This window comes from Palaemon carinicauda, chromosome 8 (genome assembly GCF_036898095.1).
Source record: "Palaemon carinicauda isolate YSFRI2023 chromosome 8, ASM3689809v2, whole genome shotgun sequence".
NCBI lineage: Eukaryota > Metazoa > Arthropoda > Malacostraca > Decapoda > Palaemonidae > Palaemon > Palaemon carinicauda.
Genome location: NC_090732.1, coordinates 125,917,242 through 125,930,276, shown reverse-complemented (window position 1 = coordinate 125,930,276; position 13,035 = coordinate 125,917,242). Strand labels below are relative to the sequence as shown.

The 13,035-nt window shown below is 38.5% G+C and overlaps 1 protein-coding gene and 1 pseudogene across 1 annotated transcript; both read right to left on the bottom strand.

The window, feature by feature from the left end:
• Window positions 1-280: 280 nt before the first annotated feature.
• Window positions 281-1,550, bottom strand: LOC137645893 (larval cuticle protein F1-like). The gene is made up of 2 exons (XM_068378922.1): window positions 1,440-1,550; window positions 281-1,061 (listed from the first exon to the last, which is right to left on the bottom strand). Exons 1-2 carry the CDS (start codon window positions 1,449-1,451, stop codon window positions 474-476), a joined length of 600 nt encoding a protein of 199 aa, XP_068235023.1. The 5' UTR covers window positions 1,452-1,550; the 3' UTR covers window positions 281-473.
• Window positions 1,551-11,758: 10,208 nt separating this feature from the next.
• Window positions 11,759-12,799, bottom strand: LOC137644972 (uncharacterized; annotated as a pseudogene).
• Between the last annotated feature and the right edge of the window lie 236 nt (window positions 12,800-13,035).

The following is a 13,035-nucleotide window of genomic DNA, read 5'->3' as shown; positions in this document are numbered from 1 at the left end:
TGGAAAGAGTATGACAAAAAATTAGACATTTCCTTTGGTTAGAGAACACCACATAAAAAAAGGAAATTTTTCATAAATATTAAAAACAGATTATCTTTGTTTCTAAAAGCAAAAAAAGCTTTAAAAAAACATTAAGATTGGAAAGAAAGTCCATATTATAGCAGTGAAAAAAATTGATTTATTTTTTTTTATAAATATTTCATTTCCAATTGAAGAAATATCAGGATTTTGAAAATAAGGTTGGATTAAAAAATTTATTTACATGACAAAAATCTCACACAAGACATGAAGCTGGCAAGAAATATGGGGTCCCATCCCTGCTGAGAGAACGCATCCTTCCGTTTACTTAAAAAGATTTGATTTCGAATCAAAAGCATCCAAAAGATTTAAAATGGAATTTTCTCTAGAAAGAACGTGACCTCCATAGCTCCTCTCCAAGGATCTTCCTATTTCCTATGCTCTGTCCTTTACTCTTAGGCCACGACACGGACGAAGGGATTGTGTAGACCGAAGCCATAGCCATAGGCACCGAGGCCAAGGGCGTTGTAGGCCAGAGGGGAACCAATCAGGTGACTTCCTCCGACGACAGCGTTCTTGAGCAGGGGGGCTCCGATTCCTAAGGTGTAAGGACTACCAGCAACGATGGGGGCGCCAGCAACGACAGGGGCGTGGAGGCCGAATGCGCCGTAGGGGAGAGTGTTGGTGTAGAAGGGAGAGAGGCGTCCGTCGAGGCCAGAGAGGTATCCGCTGTAGGTGGAAAGGGCACCGTCCAGATCGTTGTCAGGGGCAGCCTCGGCACGGGCAGCAGCAGCGTCGAACTCAGCCTGGAACTTGGCCTTGGCTGCAGCCACTTCGTCGGTGTCAGCAACGGGTTCAGGAGCACCTTCAGGCACCACTACTGCTGGCACTTCGTCAGCGGCGGCTGCTGCTGCTGCAGCGTCGTAAAGGGCTCGGAATTCTGCTTTGGCTTGCGCCACTTCCTCGGTGTCGGACACTGGCTCGGGAGCCGCGTCCAGAGGAAGGGCGGCGGCGAAGGACACGCCCAACAAAGCGAGAATTGCCTGACGGAAGGGAAGACACAGAGAAATACATTTAATTGCTTATTTCGTTTGTTTGCAAAGCAGGAAAAAATTGTCATTTTTTCCACATACATTTCAAGAACATTTGTTGTGACCTTCGTTTTTTAAGTATAATTTACCGCTCTAGCTAAAATAAGAAAAACTAATACAAAAGGAAGATATATATATATATATATATATATATATATATAAATATATACATATATATACATATACTGTATATACATATATATACATATACTGTATATACATATACATATATATATATATATATATATATATATATATGAGAGAGAGAGAGAGAGAGAGAGAGAGAGAGAGAGAGAGAGAGAGAGAGAGAGAGAGAGATAGTTTACTCACGATGAACTTCATGTCTGCACTTGAGAGGGTTCTGTGAGCTATTGTGCCGATACAAATTAGTTCTGTAGTTTATATAGTCCCAACCCTCCCATGGAATGACCACGCCTTAGACTGAAAAAAGACGCATTTTCTGTTCACTAAAAAAAAAGGGACAAGAAGGACACACATTGATCTTTGTTCCTCGAAACAAGAATGGTTTCCATAGTAAGACTGTCCCTCCAACTCGTCAAATTATAAGTTTGATTTTCTTCCAATTTTATATAATTCCAAAATTGAAATTGATCTATTTTATAATCCTGGCTTTTCAAAGCGGTTGACCTCGGCTCAGATGGGCGTGGTCGAAGAGGGGCTTCTTCATCTCGCTTTCTTGGGGGAGTGAGAGGCAAGGGGGGCGTGGGGGAGGATCCTCTGCTTAAAGTCCCGTTATTTCTAAGGTTGTCCTAAAATGCAATTGATTTATTTACAGCTGTAATATTAAGGCACAGGGGACAGGAAGCCCATTCAGTGTCTGGGCGCAACTGGACCAAAACCGAACACTTGAACTGAGGTTAAAGTTCAAAGAAGTTGGGCAACAAGAAGGAAGAAAGGAAACGGGAAGGGAGGTGAAATAGATAGTTGAAAAAGGGGTGCAAATAGAGGACGATTGATTGATTGATTGATTTAAAGTTTTCAGGCATCCTGACATCTAAGGTCATTGACGCCGGTAACATTTAATTTATGTATACAAAAATAGAAAATAAAATAAAATAAAAAATAAGAGAGTATTCAATTAAAATCATAAAAGTTGAATGTCATAAAAGTTAAATAGTTATCAGAAGACCTGCTTCTGAAATAAATCTAAAAATGCCACTTGCATGGTAGGACGCATCATTTCCAAGAATCTTGGCAAGGATGAACCTGCCACCCTCACCTCGAGCCTCAAACAAATATCTATTCCTTAAATTGTTATAATTGGGGCAAGGGACACTGCAAAGATATTATAGTACTGACTACAGTGCACCGCGTGAGGGGTAATGGTGGCACTAACCACCTACGGCAGCATTTTAATCTAATGTCTGTTTCATTTCGCAGCATTTGCCATCAATAAACATTCAAAATTTTTTATAACTTATTTTGAATTACAAAATTTTCTTCATCTTTTTGCAACTTAATTGATTCAATGTTTTCAGATAATTCCCCCTAATAACAAAAGCAATTAACCCGACAGACTTCAATACAAAGCATTAAATATTAATGCAAAAGATTTTTGCAAAGCGCGCAAGGATGGACTAAAATTTCTCCAGAAAATATGAAGTGGTTTCCGTGTGATTAGAAACGCGTTCCAACTATTTCATATTCTTTTTAATAATTTGCTTTCGATTTGCTTAACACTTTAAAAGAGAATTTCAATAATCAAATGTATGGACTTGAGTTCATTTGGTGTGACTTGTAAAAACAGAGATATAGAATGTTCGTGAATTTATACGTGGGACTTTGAAAAGAGAGAAATATACCATTGAGTTTATTAATGTGACTTCTGAGAGAGAGAGAGAGAGAGAGAGAGAGAGAGAGAGAGAGAGAGAGAGAGAGAGAGAGAGAGAGAGAGAGAGTTACCAGGATTCTGGATGTCTCAAAGACGTTTTAGTCTACTTGCGGAGACCCTATGCTCAAAGGTAGAACGAATTAGTTTAAACGTTTAGAGTTTATATGACCTTGTCTATCTTTTTCTTGAATTTTGAATTTCTTACCGTGTTACTGTTCTCTACATCCGCTGGAAGTCTGTTTCATGTATCTATTATTTTGTATGTAAAGATATTCCAGTTAGTATCCGTTACCTCTGGACTAATTCATGCTAAGAGTGAAGATGGTGTTGTAGTCTACATTTGTTATTCCTTTAAGAAATGCTAATGTCTTTATTAGTTATCTCCTTAGTCGTCGAGTTTGTAGATCACATAAATTCAACCTTTCATTCTCCGCCTATATCCAAATTGTCTTACTGTTGGAGCTAGTTTGTTGACTGAATACTTCCAGTACTGGAATCCGTATTCTAGATGTGGTCTTCCTAGTGATGTGAACTGCTGCAGTAGGTCTTTGTTTATGTATTTGAATTGTTTCTTTGCGTAACCTATTAGTTTCTATGCTTTCATTTTAATTTTTATGCTTTGCTTGGTGAACTTGAAAACTTTGCTAATAAAAATGCCGAGATCTTCCTTCTGGTGCACACTTTCTAGTTCATGACCCAGCAGGCTGTGAGAAACCTGTTTGTGGGTTACTATAACCTATTTGCATAACTTTACATTTCCCACAGTTGAAAGGCATTTGTCATTTTCTGGAAAATTTTGCCAAATTAATTACATCTCTCTTATGACTTCTACATTTTCTGAGTTCGCAGCATTTAAGCCAAGTTTAGAATCGTCAGCAAATTTTTGAGAGCGAGAGAGTTTAGTATCGTCTGGAAATTTTTGAGAGCGAGAGTTTAGTATCGTCAGCAAGTTTTTGAGAGTGAGAGTTTAGGATGGTCTGAACATTTTTGAGAGTTTAGTATCGTCAGCAAATTTTTGAGAGCGAGAGTTTGGTATCATCTGCAAATTTTTTTTTGAGAGAGAGAGAGAGAGAGAGAGAGAGAGAGAGAGAGAGAGAGAGTTTAGTATCATCAGCAAATGTTTGAGAGAGAGAGTTTAGTATCATCAGCCATTTTTTGAGAGCGAGAGAGTTAGTATCGTCGGCAAATTTTTAAGAGCGAGAGTTTAGTATCGTCAGCAAATTTTTAAGAGCGAGAGTTTAGTATCGTCAGCAAATTTTTGAGTGCGAGAGTTTAGTATCGTCAGCAAATTTTTAAGAGCGAGAGAGTGAGTTTAGCATCATCAGCAAATTTTTAAGAGCGAGAGAGTTTAGTATCGTCAGCAAATTTTTAAGAGCGAGAGAGTTTAGTATCGTCAGCAAATTTTTGAGAGCGAGAGAGTTTAGTATCGTCAGCAAATTTTTGAGAGCGAGAGAGTTTAGTATCGTCAGCAAATTTTTGAGAGCCAGAGAGTTTAGTATCATCAGCAAATTTTTAAGAGCGAGAGAGTTTACTATCGTCAGCAAATTTTTGAGAGCGAGAGAGTTTAGTATCGTCAGCAAATTTTTAAGAGCGAGAGTTTAGTATCGTCAGCAAATTTTTGAGTGCGAGAGTTTAGTATCATCAACAAATTTTTAAGAGCGAGAGAGTGAGTTTAGCATCGTCAGCAAATTTTTAAGAGCGAGAGTTTAGTATCGTCAGCAAATTTTTGAGAGCGAGAGAGTTTAGTATCGTCAGCAAATTTTTGAGAGCGAGAGAGTTTAGTATCGTCAGCAAATTTTTGAGAGCGAGAGAGTTTAGTATTGTCAGCAAATTTTTGAGAGCGAGAGTTTAGTATCGTCAGCAAATTTTTGAGAGCGAGAGAGTTTAGTATCGTCAGCAAATTTTTGAGAGCGAGAGAGTTTAGTATCGTCAGCAAATTTCTGAGAGCGAGAGAGTTTAGTATCGTCAGCAAATTTTTGAGAGCGAGAGAGTTTAGTATCGTCAGCAAATTTTTGAGAGCGAGAGAGTTTAGTATCGTCAGCAAATTTTTGAGAGCGAGAGAGTTTAGTATCGTCAGCAAATTTTTGAGAGCGAGAGAGTTTAGTATCGTCAGCAAATTTTTGAGAGCGAGAGAGATTAGTATCGTCAGCAAATTTTTGAGAGCGAGAGAGTTTAGTATCGTCCGCAAATTTTTGAGAGCGAGAGAGTTTAGTATCGTCCGCAAATTTTTGAGAGCGAGAGTGTTTAGTATCGTCAGCAAATTTTTGAGAGCGAGAGAGTTTAGTATCGTCAGCAAATTTTTGAGAGGGAGAGAGTTTAGTATCGTCAGCAAATTTTTGAGAGCGAGAGAGTTTAGTATCGTCCGCAAATTTTTGAGAGCGAGAGTTTTTACCGTAAGCAAAGTTTTGGGAGTGAGAGATTTTAGGATCGTCAGCAAATTTTTGAGAGCGAGAGAGTTTAGTATCATCAGCAAATTTTTAAGAGCGAGAGAGTTTAGTATCGTCAGCAAATTTTTGAGAGCGAGAGAGTTTAGTATCGTCAGCAAATTTTTGAGAGCGAGAGAGTTTAGTATCGTCAGCAAATTTTTGAGAGCGAGAGAGTTTAGTATCGTCAGCAAATTTTTGAGAGCCAGAGAGTTTAGTATCATCAGCCATTTTTTGAGAGCGAGAGTTTAGTATCGTCAGCAAATTTTTGAGTGCGAGAGTTTAATATCGTCAACAAATTTTTGAGAGCGAGAGCTTATTATCATCTGCAAATTTTTGAGAGCGAGAGTTTAGTATCGTCAACAAATTTTTGAGAGCGAGAGTTTAGTATCATCTGCAAATTTTTGAGAGCGAGAGTTTAGTATCATCAGCAAATTTTTGAGAGCGAGAGTTTAGAATCGTCAGCATATTTTTGAGAGGGAGAGTTTAGTATCGTCAGAAAATTTTTGAGAGCAAGAGTTTAGTATCGTCAGAAAATTTTTGAGAGCAAGAGTTTCGTTTCATCTCCAAATTTTTGAGAGTGAGATAGAATTGTCTGCAAATTTTTGAGAGCAAGAGTTTAGTCTCAACTAATTTTTGAGAGCGAGAGAGATTAGTATCGTCAGCAAATTTTTGATAGTGAGAGAGTTTAGTATCGTCAAAAAAATTTCCAGAGCGAGAGAGTTCAGTTTCATCAGCAAATTTTTGAGAGGGAGAAAGTTTAGTATCGTCAGCAAATTTTTGAGACCGAGAGAGTTGAGTATCGTCGGCAAATTTTTGAGAGCGTGAGTGTTTAGTATCGTCAGCAAATTTTTGAGAGAGTTTAGTATCGTCAGCAAATTTTTGAGAGCGAGAGTTTAGTATCGTCAGCAAGTTTTGGGAGCAAGAGATTTTAGTATCGTCAGCAAATTTTTGAGAGCAAGAGAGTTTAGTATCGTCAGCAAATTTTTGAGAGCGAGAGAGTTTAGTATCGTCAGCAAATTTTTGAGAGGTAGAGAGTTTAGTATCGTCAGCAAATTTTTGAGACCGAGAGAGTTTAGTATCGGCAAATTTTTTAGAGCGAGAGAGTGTAGTATCGTCAGCAAATTTTTGAAAGCGAGAGTTTAGTATCGTCAGCAAATTTTTGAGAGGGAGAGAGTTTAGTATCATCAGCAAATTTTTGAGAGCGAGAGAATTTAGTATCAGCAAATTTTTGAGAGCGAGAGAGTGTAGTATCGTCTGCAAATTTTTGAGAGCGAGAGAGTGTAGTATCGTCTGCAAATTTTTGAGAGCGAGAGTTATTATCATAAGCAAAGTTTTGGGAGCGAGAGATTTTAGGATCGTTAGCAAATTTTTGAGAGCGAAAGTTTAGTATCATTAGCAAAATTTTTGAAAGCAAGTGATTTTGGTATCGTCAGCAAATTTTTGAGAGCGAGAGAGTTTAATATCGTCAGCAAATTTTTGAGAGTGAGAGAGTTTAGTATCGTCCGCAAATTTTTGAGAGCGAGAGTTATTATCGTAAGCAAAGTTTTGGGAGCGAGAGATTTTAGGATCGTCAGCAAATTTTTGAGAGCGAAAGTTTTAGTATCATCAGCAAAATTTTTGAGAGCAAGTGATTTTGGTATCGTCAGCAAATTTTTAAGAGCGAGAGAGTTTAGTATCGTCAGCAAATTTTTGAGAGTGAGAGTTTAGTATCGTCAGCAAATTTTTGAGAGCGAGAGAGTTTAGTATCGTCCGCAAATTTTTGAGAGCGAGAGTTTTTATCGTAAGCAAAGTTTTGGGAGTGAGAGATTTTAGGATCGTCAGCAAATTTTTGAGAGCGAGAGAGTTTAGTATCATCAGCAAATTTTTGAGAGCAAGTGATTTTGGTATCGTCAGCAAATTTTTGAGACAGAGAGTTTAGTATCGTCAGCAAATTTTTGAGAGCGAGAGTTTAGTATTGTAGGCAAATTCTTGAGAGCGAGAGAGTTTAGTAACGTCAACAAATTTTTGAAAGAGAGTGAGTTTAATATGCTCAGCAAATATTTGAGAGCGGAAGAGTTTATTATCGTTAACAAATTTTTGAGAGCGAGATAGTTTAGTATCGTCAGCAAATTTTTGTGAGCGAGAGATTTTAGTATCGTCAGCAAATTTTTTGAGAGCAAGAGATTTTAGTATCGTCAGCAAATTTTTTGAGAGCAAGAGATTTTAGTATCGTCAGCAAATTTTTTGAGAGCAAGAGATTTTACTATCATCAGCAAATTTTTGAGAGCGAGAGTTTAGTATTGTCGGCAAATTTTTAAGAGCGAAAGTTTTTACTGTAAGCAAATTTTAGAGAGCAAGAGATTTTAGGATCGTCAGCAAATTTTTGAGAGCAAGAGATTTTAGTATCATCAGCAAATTTTTGAGAGCGAGAGAGTTTAGTATTGTCGGCAAATTTTTGAGAGCGAGAGTTCTAACTGTAAGCAAATTTTTGAGAGCAAGAGATTTTAGGATCGTCAGCAAATTTTTGAGAGCAAGAGATTTTAGTATCGTCAGCAAATTTTTGAGAGCGAGAGAGTTTAGTATTGTCGGCATATTTTTGAGAGGGAGAGTTTTTACTGTAAGCAAATTTTTGAGAGCAAGAGATTTTAGGATCGTCAGGAAATTTTTTGAGAGCGAGAGAGTTTAGTATCGTCAGCAAATTTTTGAGAGAGAGATTTCAGTATCTTTAGCAAGTTTTTGAGAGCGAGAGAGTTTAGTATCGTCAGCAAATTTTTGAGAGCAAGAAAGTTTAGTATCGTAAGCAAATTTTTGAGAGCGAGAGAATTTAGTATCGTCAAAAAAATTTTGAGCGAGAGAAAATTGGTATTGTCAGCAAATTTTTGAGAGCAAGAGTTTAGTATTGTCAGCAAATTCGAAAGTATCCCCTAAGTTAAACACCCAAAACCTTTCAGAAAATATATCCAGAAATTTAATATAGTCGGTTCGCTATTCCCTTATGATCAGGTCGTTTCAATCAGTAAATGAAAAATTAAAATTGTTTTAAGGACCAAGTGATCTGGGTATACTTTTTTGCCCTGCTAGTCCAGTTCTCTGGTCAACCTAGAGTTAAACAAACACCTGTTCCTAGAGTTCATATACAGACCCTAGTAAAGAGCTTCTTCAAGGTATTACTTCTCTTGCGGGGTGAATATAGGCAAGAGCCCGTAGCAGGATCCTGTGCTGACTTAATTTGCAATCAACGAGCCCAGGATCAAATGAACTTACCGAGTCCTAAAACAAAAGAGATTGGCCATGACGATGCACGTGTAAATTTTCAAGACTTATGGCAAGCATTGCGATTTTTGTGGAACGTAAAAATGATCACAATTTCTTGTTAATGCCATTCCGTAAAGGCAAAGGTTCTACTCTCACGAATTGCAATAACCAGAATTTGTAAAGTACCAGAGAGTCTTTTATATCGCCTCTGTTCCAAAGCCTAACTATTTTAGGCATGGTACTTTAGGCCGGGGTTACATAGAAAGTAACGCGAAACGGGAAACATGGGCCCCGAAACGTGGCCTGTGTGAAAAACAAAAGAGGTAACAAAAACTTTATAGTTGTGACAAATAAAAAGTAATGACATGCCAGAAACGAGAAACGCGTGTGGGCACGTGTCGACCAAATGTGAACCTGTTCACTTTTTGTGTTGCGTTTCGGGAAAAGTTGTGTGCTACAGTGGCAGGTTTCACTTATCTAAATAATAAAATTTCCTCATCTGTTCACTTTCGTGTGTCGTTTCGGGAAAAGCTGTGTGCTACAGTGGCAGGTTTTACTTATTTAAATATTAAAATTTCCTCATGATATAAAACATATAAATTGAGATTAACCTGCTAATTTTTTTGTAATTTCTTTATATACGAATAAAATTTCAATAAGCTTATGCAGTAAAAAATGATCAAACTATTGTTAAATTTATTTTCATTTCTTGGAACCAGGATAGAATTTAGTTTTATTTGACAAATAACAAATACATCGTTTTCAACTTACTGTTGTAATGTTTGCCTCTTCAAATAAAATGTCATTAAGAGGAAAAAAAAAAAAAACTTGTTCGTCCTGCTATTGTAAGTGTTATTTGGGTTTTAGTGATTCTGGTGATGTGTGTGTGTTTCGTTCTGTATTTTTTTGTTACTACTACTGCTGTTGCTAGTAAGTTTTAAAACTAACTTCAAATTCACCTGACAATCAAGATTAACTTTTCTTTTGCTGATATTGGTTCTCACCATTTAAAACCACGAGTACCTCAGTTCCTCGTACCCTTCTTGTCAACTGACAAACCTGATCACAAGCACACGCCTATGTGACAGGAAGAGGTGTGACGTGAGAAGTTTCGCATTTCGGTGTTTCCATTTCTAGTTTCGTGCCACTTCCTATGTGAATCCGGCCTTAGGTCACGTCTGCCATGGAAAGAGATACATCCATGGAAAGAAATACACCCATGTTAGTGACAAGACCAATCGAACAACAATGAGTAAGAATACGATTAACGTTCCTGCCTTTAAAATTACCAAGTATTGTTGCAAAATGTAACAAACCATTCCTATTCTCCGCAAAGAGCAATGCAGCACAAGGAGTCAAAAAAGAAAGATAGTGCACAACTTCAAGGCGATTGAAACTACGGAAATTAACCCGTCACTGTGGAACAAGTTAGTCTGAAAACACTTAATATGCTTTCCCAGACCAGTTTTCAAGGAAATTTTTCTTAATAAAGTTGCCAATGAGATGAGCAGCCCATTACACCTTTAAAACCCAAACAGGAAGAAATAGAAGAATGAGAGTGGAGAACCAGAGGGAACTAAAAAGGCAATCAGTAGAGTACAAACCTTCACTGCAGCAACTTATTTCTCGACCTTTTGCTTGACCTTGACCTTTGATCTTAATATGTATGAATTGGCGTGGATTTTCATACACTCAAATATGAACCAAGTTTGAAGTCTTTGTGACAACGTTGTCTAAACTTATGGCTGATTACGTGAATTGGACATTTTGCTTACCATGACCTTGACCTTTGACCTTCCTAATTTAATAATTTCCAACTTTTGAATGACAGTTAATCCCTGCAAGTTTCATTACTCTACGATTAAATTGTGACCCGGAAGCTGTTCCCAAACAAACATACACACACAAACTCAAAAGCAGGGGAAAAAACATAACCACCTTCCAACTTCGTTGGAGGACATAATAAACCTGGTAAAAGATTATTCTCTATATCCCACACTCAAATTAACCTCTTTGTAGGGGGGGGGGGGGCTTTAGTTTGAGTACTAGAAGCACTGGTTCGGGGGAACTGTTGTGGGGTACATAGTATGTATGTAACTTTCTCACTCTTGTGTAGGGTCCAGTGCTTCGCATAGGCAAGTGTGTGAGTTCATAGGAGGGAGAGGATGGGTGTGATGCCCTATGTAGAAGTTTATATCACCATCTTTCCACGAGAGACTTTGGTTTGACCAGTCAGACTTGTAACTAGTAGTAGGCTAGTTGCCACTAGTTAGGTAGGTCAACTTGATAACCAATTTTAGTTGATAGGTCCATAGTTAGCAGACCAGATCAGTCCCTTTTATCTAGTCTGACTAAGAGAATAGACGTCAACACAGCTGCAACACAGGCAGAATGTCTAATATAGATCAGTCGCGCAACTCATAGGTACCTCAACTGCTAGATGTATATCAATAATTACTTATTCCCATCATCCTAATAAATGTTGGGAATAGGTACCATTAGTTATACAGGAAGAGTATGAAACAAATGAATTTTGAATAACTACCTGTATAACCAATGGAAAACCCACCCTCATATCCCACTACATAAAAATTCATAATCGAAGGAGCTAGCGTTTACACACATGAATAGAATGACTGGGCAAAGGGGTATGGCAGGGAGGACCCCTGACATCACAAGGGGGATGAAGGTACTCGTGATTTAATAATAATAATAAAAAAAAAAAATAAATAAAAAAAAAAAAGTGCTCAAAGCTGGCAGGTACCATCGGGACATCACGTAGACATTCCAGCAGACGAGAATTTTGACAGGTGACAGACACCGTCAAAAAGTCTATGGATATAGTCACGAAGTGTTCACTTTATATAATTTATGCACAAATTAATACTGTAATTAAATTTTTAATATATCTATTTAAACACAAATTTTGCTAGAAAATAAAATAGGTTTAATAAGTGAACTTACATCTGTGAGCAGCTTTTACCGAGTGAACGGAAGAGTACGAAGAAAATAAAAATTTCAATTAACTTTTTCACTATTTTGAATAAAGCATGCTATAAAAAATCCAATATTTCATAAATATTAAAAACAGATTATTTTAGCATTTACAAAGTTTATAACGCTTATATAAATAAGCGTTATAAACTTTGTAAATGCTATTTGAAGAAAGATCCACCAGTGATTTGAGCCTTCTGGAAGCGTTGTAAACACAGGAATATCTTTCAAAACTTTCATAAAAGATTAGGAATAAACTTAATATTCTCAAAGTGAAAATTATTGATTTATTAAATCTTTTTTATACATATTTCAGTTTCCAATTACAGAAATATCAGGAATTTGTAAATGATGTTCTATTTACAAACTTATTTACATGACAAAAATCTCACATATGAGACATGGTGAATCTGGCAAGAGAGACTGTGTCCCAACCCTGCTGAGAGAACGCATCCTTCAGTTTGCTTAAAAGAATTTAGGTTTTGAATGGAACGCATTCAAAAGATTTTAAAAGGATATGCTCTCTCTAGCAAAGACGTGACCTCCATCCCTCCTCTCCAGGATTTTCCTATTTCCTTTGCTCTGTCCTTTACTCTTAGGCCACGACACGGACGAAGGGATTGTGCAGACCGAAGCCATAGCCATAGGCACCGAGGCCAAGGGCGTTGTAGGCCAGAGGGGAACCAATCACGTGACTTCCTCCAACAACAGCGTTCTTGAGCAGAGGGGCTCCGACTCCTAAGGTGTAAGGACTACCAGCAATGATGGGGGCGCCTGCAACGACAGGGGTGTGGAGGCCGAATGCACCGTAGGGAAGAGTGTTGGTGTAAAAGGGAGAGAGGCGTCCATCGAGGCCAGAGAGGTATCCGCTGTAGGTGGAAAGGGCACCGTCCAGGTCGTTGTCAGGGGCAGCCTCGGCACGGGCAGCCTCGGCACGGGCAGCAGCAGCGTCGAACTCAGCCTGGAACTTGGCCTTGGCTGCAGCCACTTCGTCAGTGTCTAACGGGTTCAGGAGCACCTTCAGGCACCACTACTGCAGGCACTTCGTCAGCGGTGGCTGCTGCTGCTGCAGCGTCGTAAAGGGCTCGGAATTCTGCTTTGGCTTGCGCCACTTCCTCGGTGTCAGACACTGGCTCGGGAGCCGTGTCCATAGGAAGGGCGGCGGCGAAGGACACGCCCAACATTCAGCGTATGGGTGCAACTTGTACAAAAGCGAGAAGTTGTGCTGTGAGCTCGAAGTTCAAAGAAGTTGGGCAGCAAGAAGAAAGAAAGGAATCGGGAATGGAGGTAAAATAGATAGTTGAAAAGGACGAAGGGACACTACAAAGATCCTATAGTAATGCCTACAGTGAACCGCGTGAGGGGTAATGATGGCCCTAACCACCCACGACAGCATTTCAATCTAATGACGGTTTCACTT